The sequence below is a fragment of the Carica papaya genome, chromosome 8, assembly GCF_054855325.1.
Source record: "Carica papaya isolate Zhongbai chromosome 8, ASM5485532v1, whole genome shotgun sequence".
Taxonomy (NCBI): domain Eukaryota; kingdom Viridiplantae; phylum Streptophyta; class Magnoliopsida; order Brassicales; family Caricaceae; genus Carica; species Carica papaya.
Window position 1 is genome coordinate 9,170,707 of NC_142316.1, and position 13,797 is coordinate 9,184,503.

General features: G+C 34.8%; 1 protein-coding gene across 2 annotated transcripts; it reads left to right on the forward strand.

Moving 5' to 3' along the window:
- The first annotated feature begins 247 nt into the window (after nt 1–247).
- LOC110814491 (mitochondrial import inner membrane translocase subunit TIM14-1) lies at nt 248–5,570 on the forward strand. 2 transcript variants are annotated; one of them, XM_022041963.2, is made up of 5 exons: nt 248–892; nt 1,660–1,773; nt 1,867–1,981; nt 3,419–3,597; nt 5,021–5,570. In XM_022041963.2, the coding sequence occupies exons 3-5, from the start codon at nt 1,979–1,981 to the stop codon at nt 5,175–5,177; spliced, it is 339 nt and encodes a 112-aa protein (XP_021897655.1). In that variant the 5' UTR covers nt 248–892; nt 1,660–1,773; nt 1,867–1,978; the 3' UTR covers nt 5,178–5,570. The 2 variants fall into 2 exon arrangements, with proteins under 2 accessions (XP_021897655.1, XP_088065497.1); XM_088209371.1 differs by having other exon boundaries at nt 249–892; nt 1,660–1,981.
- The last annotated feature ends 8,227 nt before the right edge of the window (nt 5,571–13,797 follow it).

Here is a 13,797-nt window from a genome sequence, read left to right on the forward strand (position 1 = left end):
ACATGAGAAATAGAAACATAGTTATATTTGTATTTTTCATTTAAAAATTTATGGGTTTTATATAGCATTTGTTAACTTTAATGATAAAAATATCATATGTTTTTCAATATGATCTCCAAAATATGCTGAAGACAAAGTTATGTTCTTATTTTTTTTAAACTATAATTTTAAAAATATAATAATATTTTTACAAGTTGCTTTTAAATATATAATTAAATTAATAAAATACTACAACAATTTTATTTTATTTTATTTTTCTTTCTATCCTCCTCTTCCATCTCCTCTCGTTCCAATGAACAAAAAAACCTAAACACCAAATTTTCCCTTCTGCTATTTCTTCTCTACTCCCACGAGCAGCGAATTCGCCATTTTCCGACGTCTGCCTAAACAGAAAAAGTGAAAAGCTCCATCCGCTTATCTTTTCCCACCAGAGCCGCCTCCACCATCTTCGTAAAACAAATCCGAAAAATAACCCCCTTCTTCTTATCTCACAGAGATTTCTTCTCTTCTCTCACTCTCTCGCTGGAGTCTCTCCCTTGCCAGAGTCTCCTCTTTTTTTTCCATCTCATTTCACGTCTCTTCTCATCTTGTATTCTCTCCTTTGGCCTTTCTTGTATCTGCTCCGTTCCCCAAGCGACACCTTGGTATTCTGTCTTCAAGCAAGCCAGAAGCAAGCATACGTTTGTGGAAACTACGAGGGCTAACGCTGCTCCTCTCCTCACTGATTCTTGAGCGTCGCCATAAACCCACGATACAGGCTATTTGTTCTTCAAGCTCGGATCTCTCTTTTTTCATTTTTTCTTTTTTTCTTTTTTTCCCTTAGCAGATGCTGTACCGAAAGCTAGACTGGCGTTGCTGTGATTAGCCCTTCAATATTTTTTTTCTCGAGCAGGTAATGTTTTCACTCTCTCAAATCCCTCTGTTCTGATGCATACATGTTTAATGCTATCCAGATGGTTTAGAGACTGGGTATGGAACTTTTGGTCTGTGTCCGCCTCTCCTCGTTCTTTTTTCCCCTTTATACATTTGTTTTCGGTCCCTATGAATCTAAACAGAAATATATACGTACAAAGACGACTTTTCATTCATAATTTTTTCCCTAGACGGTTACGGGGATGTATCATCTCCTAACTTGCGTCTCTATATGAGCTTTGAAGATTATCTGTATTCATTTTTCGTTAGGACTTGCATTTGATTTTCATAGATTTGGGTGTCCGTTTGTGTTGATGTGTGCTTTGTAAATGAGAAATTATGTTGTTTTTGTAACTGAAAGATGACGGATATTGACCTTTGTGTGAGTCCGCCTCATGCTACGTCTTGAGTTGAGTTGATTGACAATAAACGTCTTGAGGTAAGATGAAATTTGTTTCTCTGCTGTTTTAGTGTGGCAATCTGGTTTTTGTTCTGGTTAGCATTCTTAAAAAAAACTTTGTATTCTATTGGATAAAAGAACAGAAAGTTTGTTCTGAGGATGCTTGTTCAAAATTTTCATTGGAGTTTAATTTTATCTGAAAACTTCTGATATGCCTAAAGAAAAGGGGAAGAGAGGAAATATTTTATTATGAATGAATTGATTGGCTTGTTAAATTTTGGTTAATTGTTTGCTTAAGTTTGTCCAATATCTTGACTATCCAGTTACTTTCTCTTTATTATCATCAGTTTTTGTGCCCTAAAGAAGCATCACAGATCGGGTCGCATCAGTTGCTCCGTTTGGGTTGCACCAGCTTTTTGCGCACATCAGTTTCTGGTTTCTGCCGTTCAGTTTCCTCCACTGTGCGCTCTCAGCCTTCCTAGCTGCGCGATTGTCGCACCTTCTCCTCTTTGGTTGCAACCAGGTCTGATTCTCTCAGCCTTTTCTGGTTGCAGAACCCGTACTCGCCGGAACCCTGTCCTCAGTTGGAGTTCTGCATCGACACAGCACTGGTACTCGCGGGTGTTGGTTATCTGCTCCATCATCATCTAAAGTTGCTGAAACTAAATGGTAAGGAAACATTATTCTCAAAACCGATAGCTGCGTTAGCCTTAAGTTTGGGTCTGGTTTTGTTTTCTGAATTTTATAATCAGATTATTTCAAATAAACAAGTTCAGATTTCCATTTCAATGGGTTCATATGAGATTTTTTCTGTTTGACTTAATTGGCTATCATTGACTGCTGTCTAATTGTTTCTATAACATGATGTTTTAGGTTAGCTGGGTTGCTATGCGGAATTGCATAGCTTGTATTTTTCTTTTTGGGTTTTGAGATCTCCTATTTCCTGTTTGGACTTTAGTTCTTTTATATATGTTTTTGGTGGATCATGTTCTGCTTACCTTTGAAATTATTGTTAATTTTGATTAAAATTTTGATAAATAGTGATAAGTCACTTTTAATCACGGGTAGTCCAGTGATTCTGATGAGGGTGAAAATAAATCTTTTTTAATCATGGGTAGTACAGTCTCCCTGAAGGCTAGGATGGGGAGGGTGAAAAATCCTTATTGGGCATTTGTAGTTGGAATGGGGATGTGGGTTGGGGAAGGAGAGTGTATCATTGAAAAGATTATTTTAATTTTGATTATGTTCCATTTACCTTTGAAAAGATCGTTAATTTTAATTGAACTTTAATCAATGTTGAAAAAAAAGAATTCATTTGAATCAAGGATGGGGAGGAAGAAAAATTTGTGTTGGGCATTTGAGGACAGATCGGGTACACGAGGGTGGTTGGGAAAGGGAGTGTACCTTGGAAAAGATTATGTTAATTTTGGCTATGTTCAATTTACCTTTGAAATGATTGTAAATTCATATTAAATTTTCATAAATGTTGAAGAGAATTTCTTTTCTTGAATCAGTAATCTAGTCTCCCTGGGGGTAAGGATGGGGAGGGAGAAAATTCCATTTTGGCCATTTGGGGTTGGATCAGGGCACAGGGATGTTGGAGAGGGGGATTATATACCTTTGGGAAGATTATATTAGTTTTGACTATGTTCCAATTTTCCTTTGAAAAAGCTTATTAATTTTGATTGGATTTTGATAAATGTTGTAAAAAGTCCTATTTGTTAAGTCATGGATATTTCAATGTGCCTGTGAGCAAGGATGGGGAGGGAGAGAAATCCCTCTTGGGCATTTGGGGTCGTACCTGGGATACTAGGTGGTTGGGGAAGGAGATTGTAGCTTTTACAAATCTGCCCATTGTCCTCGGTCTATTTTACACCAAATCCATTAAAAGGAAAATTAGCCCGAATCTTTCCTACATTAGTCTTCAGCGTTTGTATGTATTTGTTTTTTTCTTTCCTTTGTATTAATGTTTGCCAGCAAAATGCCAGCGATCCTCTATGATTTTTAGAGTTGCTCTTTGTTAACTTTCTCAATGTCTATCATACCTATGTTGCTTTGACTAAGTTGGTGCTAATTAATTGAAGTTTAAGTGCAATCTTGCATCAGGCTTCACCATTTGTAGCAGGACTTGCTGTTGCAGCTGCTGCTTATGCTGGTAAATATGGCATCCAGGCTTGGCAGGCATTCAAGGCAAGACCACCAACAGCCAGAATTCGCAAGTTTTATGAAGGTGGTTTTCAACCAACGATGACAAGAAGAGAAGCGGCTCTAATACTTGGAGTCAGGTATGGTTTACTTGTTACCTCCACCCCCTGCTACTTGGAAAACGAGTCATCTCCGTTTCTTCTCCAACCACTGATTTTATTACTTTATTGGTAATTTAATTGGAGTATGCGGTGTTCAAAACAATTATCTTCAATAACATTTTCGATGACTGAAGGTTTGCCTTAGCCTTAGTCCAAAGATGTTACTTCTTGTGTGATGGGAATAAATCTAGTTTGTTGGGGTTGAATGGCTTATGAAGTATTAATCGTGCAATTCAATAGTAAAAAATATGGAACAATAGTCTTTGGGACCATTGGATGTTAAAAGGCACTTTTCGGACCATCGGATGTTAAGGACACATTTCAAGCTGTTTAAGAGCTGGCTGAGCTTGTTCTTCTGGATTCCATGTTCATATCATATAAACTAACTCCAACATTTTTATGTGAATGGAATCTTTCATTTTACACAGTTTGCATCTCATGTTTTCTATAAATCTTCTCTCCTGTGTTCGAGAAATCTTGGGATTTTTTATGGTTCTGTTAAAAACATTGAGCTGTAAGGTTTAGTTTTCAGGTGTTTTGAAAACAAAATGGCACACTGATTTTATCAAATAATTTTGCTTCCTTCCTTTCCTTCACTATCTTAGAATTGACCTTTCTAAGATTGTCAAGGGGGCTAAACCTTCTACATGGATCCCATGTATAGCAAATTAGTTCTTTTGAGCTCCAATTAGTGGTTTGAAGAATTGAGTTTCTGCAACATGATTTTTAGCCATAGAATTTGTCATTGTTGGCCATTGTTTTATATTGTTGGAAAGTTTTGGGCTTAAATGTTCAACCCAAGATCTCAAATTGAGTTCTTGGGTTGAGAGGTCACTAAATGTCAAGCACTAAAATGAAGAGTTTTAGTGCAACAATTCCTTCTAAGATGTTTATTGACTGGATAAGTTTTGGGGAGTTCTTCTCGTCAACCTAAAATAACTTCAAAGTTATTACTTGAGATTGTAACGCTTAAGCTAAGCCTCATGTTTAATATTCCTAGGGGTCATTTGTAAATTTTTGAGAGGTAAAAAAAGAACCACAAGAATGCTAATCATGAAATGGTGCTGAACCACAGGAACCCAAGAGCTAATTTGATGGTTCTAGTTTTCATTCCATTTTTGTGAGGGACATAATATTCCAGTGGTACAACCTGTACCATTGCAGCAAATAATGCTGATGACTGATTTTCATTTCTTTTCCTTAAATGTTCGTCTCTTTTTCCTTTAAATTTCTAATCAAGTCTCAGTTTTAATGTCCATGTCAGTAAACATGTGTACAAGGGTAATATAATTTTAGGTTAAGTTACCATTTAGTCTCTAAACAACATTATTTATCTACTATCATAAAATGCTTTACTTTATGTTCAGATATTTTTTTCTAAGTTCTACTTTGTTATTATCAGGGAAAGTACTGCGGCAGAGAAAGTGAAGGAAGCTCATCGGAGGGTAATGGTAGCAAACCATCCAGATGCAGGCGGAAGTCATTACCTTGCTTCAAAAATTAATGAAGCAAAAGATGTGCTGCTTGGGAGATCAAAAGGTAGTGGTTCTGCATTTTGATGGGATTAGATTTTGATCTCTCTGAAGACCTTCGAGCAAAGCTCTCTTGGATGGTTCTTTGTTTCCACTTCAGATTGGAGTTGTGCGGAAATGTCTGTATACAATTTTCTTTGAGCACTAAATTGACAGTCAGTATATTTATTGAATCAAGTAGTTAGGACTCAGATAGTTTCAGGCTGATATTTGTATAAATTCTTTGGCTTGTGTCCCTGTCTATGTCTGATCGGGTGAAGCTCGCTGCAACTCAGTTTTGGTGATACATTATGGTATTCATTTTACCCTATTGCCACTCTTTAGCTGGGATCTTTGGTGATTTTTCCCCCTCTACGGTTGTAATTTTCTGCTAAGGTCTGAGAGTAAATGACAGCTTTCTTCCATAAGAAAGTTAGTTTATTTGTGTGTTCAGAAATTCATTTACAAATTCTATCTTGTGTTTATTTAATTTTCGTAATGCTTTTAATTATTATATTTTTTTAATTGCATATTTATCTTGTTCTGCTTGTTACAAATACAAAACCTTCCAAAAAGATATAACTCCTTCAGCTTTAGGGATACACACGCCCGCGCGCACAAAAATAACTATCTACTAATATTTTTTTATCAATTCGAAATAAAATGGGAAAATTACAAAACTGGAAAATTGGGATGGTTTTCCATTTCCTCACAAGAACTTCAAGAAGAATTTTTAAACTAGTCCTAATAACCTTCTTCTTAGCAATGTAGAATCACGGAAGAAGAGAAGATTACGGATGAGGTAGAATATAAGTGGGAGGAATTAAGGAAGGGGGTTGTTGACACATGGGGTAGGAGTTGTGGTTTTTCAACCAATGGAAGACGGAGGTATTGTGGAAAATATGCCAATAGGGCATGTCAATTAGGTCTTTGGAGCCTGACATGTCGTCGAGGCAAATGGCGCAACAACCCACTTCACGGCCATCAATAGTCTTGCCCTCGACCCTTTTTTCTCTTCTCAACTTGTCCATCACCCATTATGAATCATCTTGATTGTGATCTTGCCCTTGATCTTGATGATGTTGATATTCTTGATCTTTGTGGTGTTGTTGATTAGAGGGATTTATAATCCAATTAGGGAGCCATTCGTCTATGCCCATGGGTCTCTCCGTTACTTTTTCAATACGATAAATCGACAACACCTCTGTGTCAACTAAATAAAAAAATTATTGCAGTAGAAGGAAGCAATGCAGAATGCATAAACGTAGATTTTGGATGCCATGAAATTGCATAAATCACTATCGCCATTCACACTGAATATTAAATTATCCACAATATACTGCAGACCAATATATTCAGAGAGGATATTAACAAGAACGTGAAGGAAGAAGATGATGGGTTCTCCAATTGGTTGGACATTGCAGACCATCTTCCGACCTTCAAGATCTCGCCTTACAGTTTGCTTGATGTTGGCGACTTGGATTTTGAGTGTTGCAATGTGATGGATATCCTATGACCATGTCCACCAATCTCCCCTCATCCTCATCTTCACATTTCTTAAACCCGTCTCCAAATCCATATTTGATAAAAACAAAGAGATAATCAGACTATAAAAAATCAAAACACTGAACATTTGAAATAAAAAAATAACCAGATTGCAAAGAATACAAGCACTGAACACTTGGAATCAAAGGTGGAATGTGTAGGAAACAGAGTTGAGGTTGTTATTATTTATTGAAGAGAACCTAATTTGGAAAACATAAAAATTATATTCGACCGTTAGAAGTTTAATTAATTAATTACAGACATCCAGCCAAAAATAAGAAAGTAGAATTTTGGACTGTTGGATAATGTTATATTAGATTATACATGGGCTTTCCTTGCTCGTCCCTGTTTTTTGTGTGATTTCTTATTTAATCTAATAATTAATTTTAATTGAAAATATTAAATGTATGATTGATTTATTTTTTTTTTTGAAATTTAGATTATAAACCTCAAAATTCTATCTCACTTCTTCGTTTCCTTCTCTCTCTCTCTCTCTCTCTTCCTCTCCCTATGTATCTCTCAGTTTCTTGTTTTTTAACGCGCAAGCTCAACGTTCCTCCTTTTTTCCCTCGCCTTGTCGTGTTTTTCTGAAGAAGGGATGAAGACTCTCCACCCAAAATAACAACGTTTTGGGAAGTCTCAACAGTCACAAAGCTATCTTTGTTTTTTACTGTTCAATTCCACTGGACGTTTAAATGAAAAATGATAATGTTTGTGTGTTATTTTTTACTCAAACCCTTCTAAAACGTAAAAAGAAACCTTTTTATTTTTATTAAAATTGGTTTTTCTTATATTGAAAATCATTTTTTTCATTAAATTTATTTTAGGATATTTTCTTCTTCTTCTTCGAATCACTCATTCAAAAATGAACAAAACTTATTTAAACTCCTCAAATCATCAATTCAAAAATAAGAAAAACTTATTTTAATTCTATATTTATACTCTTATAATACTATCAATCTCTCACATTTTCGGAGAAATTTGATCTCCTGAATTCAACGACATACCCATCATGCCATTGTAGACCGCATCCACCTCGATCCTCATCATACATCGTCGAATATGTCTTACAACCTCCATATGACAACCTTTTGATTTTGTCATGTTGATACATTGCACATCCGAGATGCGAATTAGATTGATCAATTATAAGAGGAGAATCCCCCACCAAGGTGACCATACTATGTTTCCTTCATGAAAGGCTATAAGAGGATGCATTTTTATTATAAATTTATTTACAAAGAAAGAGAAGAGAGGACCCAAACAAGCCCTTATGTGTTAAAAAATTCAAGGATTATTTCGAAGTAAAAAATACATTAACTAAAGTGAAATTTGGAGTATTTAGTTTGATGACTAAAATGTTAATTTTATCTAATTATTAATTTATTTGTATTATTTCATAGAATTGTGTATCAATATTAAGAGGTTAATTAGTTGTTTTCTTATTAAAATATTAATTATATTGTTAATAATATAATTATTAAAATGCAATAAATATAGAAATTATTTTCAAATTAGGTTATCATTTTTAGTATCCTAGGTAACCTTTCTAAATTAGGCTGCTATACTAGGGTGTTCAAAGAGTTTTAAAACATTATATAGTGTAAGTTGATTATATTATAAATTAATATTAATGTTGTGCAAAAGGTAGAAATTTACTGCATAAATAATTTTGAAACTTAATGGTTTTCAGACACCATAAATTTTGATTCTAGTGAATATGGAAGTAGAGAGGTATATACATATATGCTGCTTATTGCATATTTAAGTTAATTTCAAGTCATTGGTCAGTAGAGAAAATATGTGAGATTCTATGGAAAACAAGTATTATTAAGCCTTGGAATGAAATAATTGATTAGTAAAAGTGGGTTGTAACAATATGTATGCTTTGTTACTTGAAGATATTATTGTTATTATTACGATTAATATTATTTTCTTTTTCTAAAGTCCATCCCAAAATCCAAAATTTTAACCAACAAACCAACCCAGAGATGTAAATTGAAAAACCCAAAACCACAAAAAATTTAAAAGACCCAAGTCCACCAAATGCAACCCAAAGGCCTTCTCATTTAATGAGAGCCCTAAAACCCAAACCCACTCATGACCAATACCACTTGTTGGCACTTCCTCATCCCTTCTTCAAAAATAGATGTACAATTTAATATATAACATAATACAACGGTCCAAATTTTACTTTCTGACTGAATTTCTAAAATCAATTAAAATCAATTTAATTAAACTTCCAAACGGTAGAATATAATTTTCATGATTTCCCTTTCACTTTTGTAAGAACTTGATGAATCTGAAGCCGAATCTGATTTTGATGAGCTACCGCTCTTAGATCCATCTGATTCTGATTCTAATTCTGAAACTTGCTTCTGTTGTTGCAAGATGAGCCGTGGCATGATCTTCAAGTATTCTCATGGATTTTTTGTGATACCACCAAGTCCAATGGATGTGAGGAAGTTTATGGAAAATCTAGTGTTCTTGGGGTTATCCTTTGGGAAGATTGATTCGAAAGAGTCTTGCATCATAGGATCTTGAAGTCGCTCGTTTGATAATCGGATTCCGAGTTGCTCTGACAATTCCTACACTAAGCATAAATAGTAACATGAACTTCATCAACTCAAAAAACTAGTTAAATTAGCAATGACATAAAATGCATTCCAAACATGAAATAAGAGAATAAAATCTTAGTGATATTTTCTCATCAAGATATTTTTTTAATAGATTTATATATTAATTAATTAAGTGATACTCATATACCAATTACAAAATAATATAAATAACATTCAAATAAAATCACAAACTGAAGCACACAGTCCAATTTGCACCCAGGAGCATATCAATTCATTGAAGACAATATACCCGTCAAAAGGAGAAGAAAAGAGTTGCAAGTATAACTTCAATTACTAATGGTTGAGCTCAAAGTCAGAGATCAACAGGGATTTAGTAGAAATTGAATCGGTGATCAATTTCTAGATTTTGTCGTAAACCTAAATGATTACTTCCAACTACGCAAATCAATAGTTCAAACTACACTCAAAGATAGAGCACTTCCCATTTTCATAAAAACTTCTGTACCAAAAAAAAAATAGTATCTCCAATTATAGACCCTCTAGGATGTAAAATATATCTCTTCTCATTATCCCTATAGGGTGTGAAACAAAAGCATGCATTTCGATTAGGGTTGTATTCTATGGTAACGATTCTACCATATATGCCTTTTTTATTTCATCAAAAATCAATTTTGCGATATACACGCTAATGACCACCCTCTATGTCTTGCGGTAATGATTTCTCCGGCATTATGACTTTTTACCACAACAATTCTGTCCATAGATCAAATTATTAGGGTATAACACATTTCTCAATGTATCATGCAACAGGTTGTTATGTCTTTATTAATGACAAAAGAAAATATAAAACAGCCAGCATTTTCCATATCAAAATGAGTAGAGCATATTTCAAATTACATAATGAAACACATTTTCTCTCTTTGAGCTAAAATTATCCTACCCAGTTTTTTCCTAGATTTGCCAATGATAAGAGGTGCAAAGTCTTATCAAGAAATGATAGCTTAAAATGGTAGGGAGGTAAGAGAACACTTCTCTATAGATGCTCAGGTTACTGATGCAAGGCTCTACAAAAAGAAAGTTTATCAACTCTTTTTCGAGGGTCAGGACTAAAGCCTTATTGATTAGGTTGAAGCAAAATAGCTTGAGAGATCTTTTGAGGAAAGAAAGATTAGAGCAGTTTGGGACCTCAGGAATGATAAAGCATTAGGCCAGAGTGTTTCCAGTTGCTCTTTTTTGTAATGTAGGGAGATGTTTAAGGGCAACTAGTTACCTTTCATGATTTTTCCTTCGATGAATAAATAGGCACCATAATGAATTCCACTTTTATTCAGGACAAGGATACTTTTGATTACTGTCTTCTTGCCTTAGTCATTTACCCCTCTCATTCCAACATACGATTCTACTAATAAGCGGGCTCTTTTCAGTAGATTAAGTCCATTACATGATCTTGAAGTTGACGACATTTAACTCCTAACATTCTACTAAATTTCTTAAGTTTTTCTCAAAAAACCCAATATGAAACCAGTTACTTATCCAAGTTTGGTGATACCTTATTAGTAGGTAATGCACCACCATATGGAACATTGGCATCATTTGAGAGTTGGATGCCCGAAGCTAAGGTCTTTCACCACCCTAAGACTCTCTTGTTTCCTCCTAGGATGTACTTGGAATTTGGCACCAAACAAGAATTAGGGAGGGATTTCCTCTCAAAGGCCCTTGGTTATAAGAAAACAATATAACCGTTTGAAGAACTAGCAACGAATTTGTCCATGCTAATCTAAACCCATCCAAAACATCTCCAAACATCAATGACAAACCCTCTGAAGAAGACAAATTATTGTGAGCCTTTCCTCTTTTAACAAATTCTCTTCTGTTTATAGATGGTGGCATAAACAACCATTTTTGTTCTCCTTAGACATAGATCTGGCCTTAGGAGGATTAAAAAGTGGAACTAAGCCCTCTAGGCCTTAGAGGTCAGGTGGGGAGTCATTAAGTTGTCTATTCTCATTCTTCCCCTTATCTCACTCTACGCAATTTGAAATTTACATCTCCCTTTTTGTTTCAAGCGCTGATATGTGGGGTGAATGGAGCCTTCGGTTAAGATCCATAAAACCTACTTCTTCTGAGAGTGCTACCAACTTATCCACCACAGTATTAAAGTCAATTGTTATTCCACTTACTGGACAAGCTGCAGACTACCTATTAAAGCTCACTTGAACTTCTGAATTCTAAGAAGATGACAGTACTGAAGCCAAACCAAGATTAGAAAGGCCAAAAGAGCCATCATAAGAGAATGATATAGAAGATGACTCTCAATCACTCTGCCAGCCTCTGAACCCTCAAGAAACAGAATGACTCTCTTGCCCCTCAGTTAACTTCTCTTGACTCTAAAAGTTGTCCGTTCTGTTTTAACTGAATCACTAAAATGTCCTTGTCGTCCCTTGCACATTCTTGCTCCAAGATCTTTAACTTTAGCCCATTAGATCCATGCGGAAAACCATTTCATCTCAAAGATGAAGAGTTAGAAGGCCAAGCTAAATTGTCCATTTTCCACGATTCTAAGGAACCATAAGTTTCCTCTTTGACAGCAACATCAGAGATTTCCTCTCTGCCATTAGGAGTTTCCTAGGGGAAGGAATGATAGAATTTCCAGAACAAAATGGAAGGAACCTAAGGCTGAGACACTGACCAATGGTCAAAGTTGAGACAAGAAACAAAAAGAAGCAAAAGAAAGTCTGAACTTGAGACTTTCTTTTGGATGGTGCAATTGGCCTTCTCTGGGCCAAAAACGCATGGTTTCTTTTCTCTTTTTCTACTACAAAGAATGCACATATTCAAGAGCACCAAGGGAGTGCACTTATTCATATATACCTGTAAATAAATTAAACAGACACATGCAAACAAGTTAATATTCTAATCATACCAAGAGTTATTTCTGGCTCTATATCTTCCTGGATAGATATCTCATGGGTCAACTGATCTTCTAGCTCTACAAGATCCAGCTCCGGACGAACAGCAGGGTACCCCTGGAATTTTATTGTTCATAGAGGACATTTTAAGATTTTCGCTATTTGTGGAAAAAGGAAATGAACACAAATAAATATGAAAGTACTGGTACTGCTATTGAGGCAGAAAGAATTTGCCTGGAATTTGGCTTTCCTAACAGCAAAAAGGCTTTCAATTAAAAATTGAACTCGTTTGTCAATTTCTCCTTCATGAAGAATCCCACAAAATCGCTCAAAAATTCCTATTTAATGACAAACCAGACTGAACCATTCAAGACAAATATTGATCAAAATCTTCACTTTTAAAGGAAGTTTATCATAATCTTGTTACATACTCTTCTTTTAAGAAGAAACAATCTTGTGAAATAACCTACTCCATTTTCTCCCAAATTAAGACTTCTGCCATTTACTATATGAACAAAATTTCTATCAGAAGATCCTTGTTTTTAACAAGAAACAAATGACCAATCATTAAACAATATGAACAAAATTTCAGGAAGAAAAGCTTTTATAAAAACACAGCATGCAACCAAAATAGATGGTGTTGCACATAGACAGACAATTAGTCTCTATTTGGAATATGCATCAGTATCTACAAAAACATATTATATATGTGACTCAAGCACATAATACACAGAAAGACATTATAATATCTAGGTTTATAATTATATTATGTACCTATTTTAGCTTTACCTGACTTTAATAAAACTTTTGAGCTTGAATGTAATGTTTCAGGTATTGGTATAGGAGTAGTTCTGATGCAAGAAGGGCATCTCGTGGCTTATTTCAGTGAGAAACTTAGTGGCGCACGTTAAACTACTCAACCTACGATAAGGAGTTGTATGCCTTTGTGAGAGTATTAGAGGTATGCAGCACTATTTATTGCTAAAGGAGTTTATGATCCACATATACCATAAATTCCTAAAACATCTTAAAGGTCAAGGTAAACTCAATCGTCGTCACGGTAAGTGGGTCGAATTCATAAAATTTTTTTCCTACGTAATTAAGTATAAAAAAGGTAGGAATAATATTGTTGCTGATGCGTTATCTCGCAAGTATGCTTTAATTTCTATACTTAACATTAAGTTGTTAGGATTTGAACATATTAAGGAAATGTATGCTAATGATAATGAATTTTCCACTACTTATCATGCATGTGAGCATTCTGCATTCCAAAAATTTTATAGACATGATGATTTCCTCATTAAGGATGGTAAGTTATGTGTACCTAACTGTTCGCTCAAGGAATTATTGATGCGTGAGGCTCATAGTGGGGGACTGATGGGGCACTTTGGGGTAATTAAAACTCTATATATATTAAATGAACATTTATTTTGGCCTAACATAAGAAAAGATATTAAGCGAATTTGTAGTAAGTGCATTATATGTAAGCAGGCCAAATCTAGGGTTCTATCTCATAGATTATACACACATTTACTTGTGCCTACAACACATTGGATATATATATCTATGGATTTTGTATTAGGATTACCTAGGACCAGGAGAGGTAATGATAGCATATTGGATAGATATAATAAG

Coding starts and splice junctions, on each gene's coding strand:
- LOC110814491 (XM_022041963.2), top strand. Junction 3,598..5,020: donor GCTCTAATACTTGGAGTCAG/GTATGGTTTACT, acceptor TGTTATTATCAG/GGAAAGTACTGCGGCAGAGA.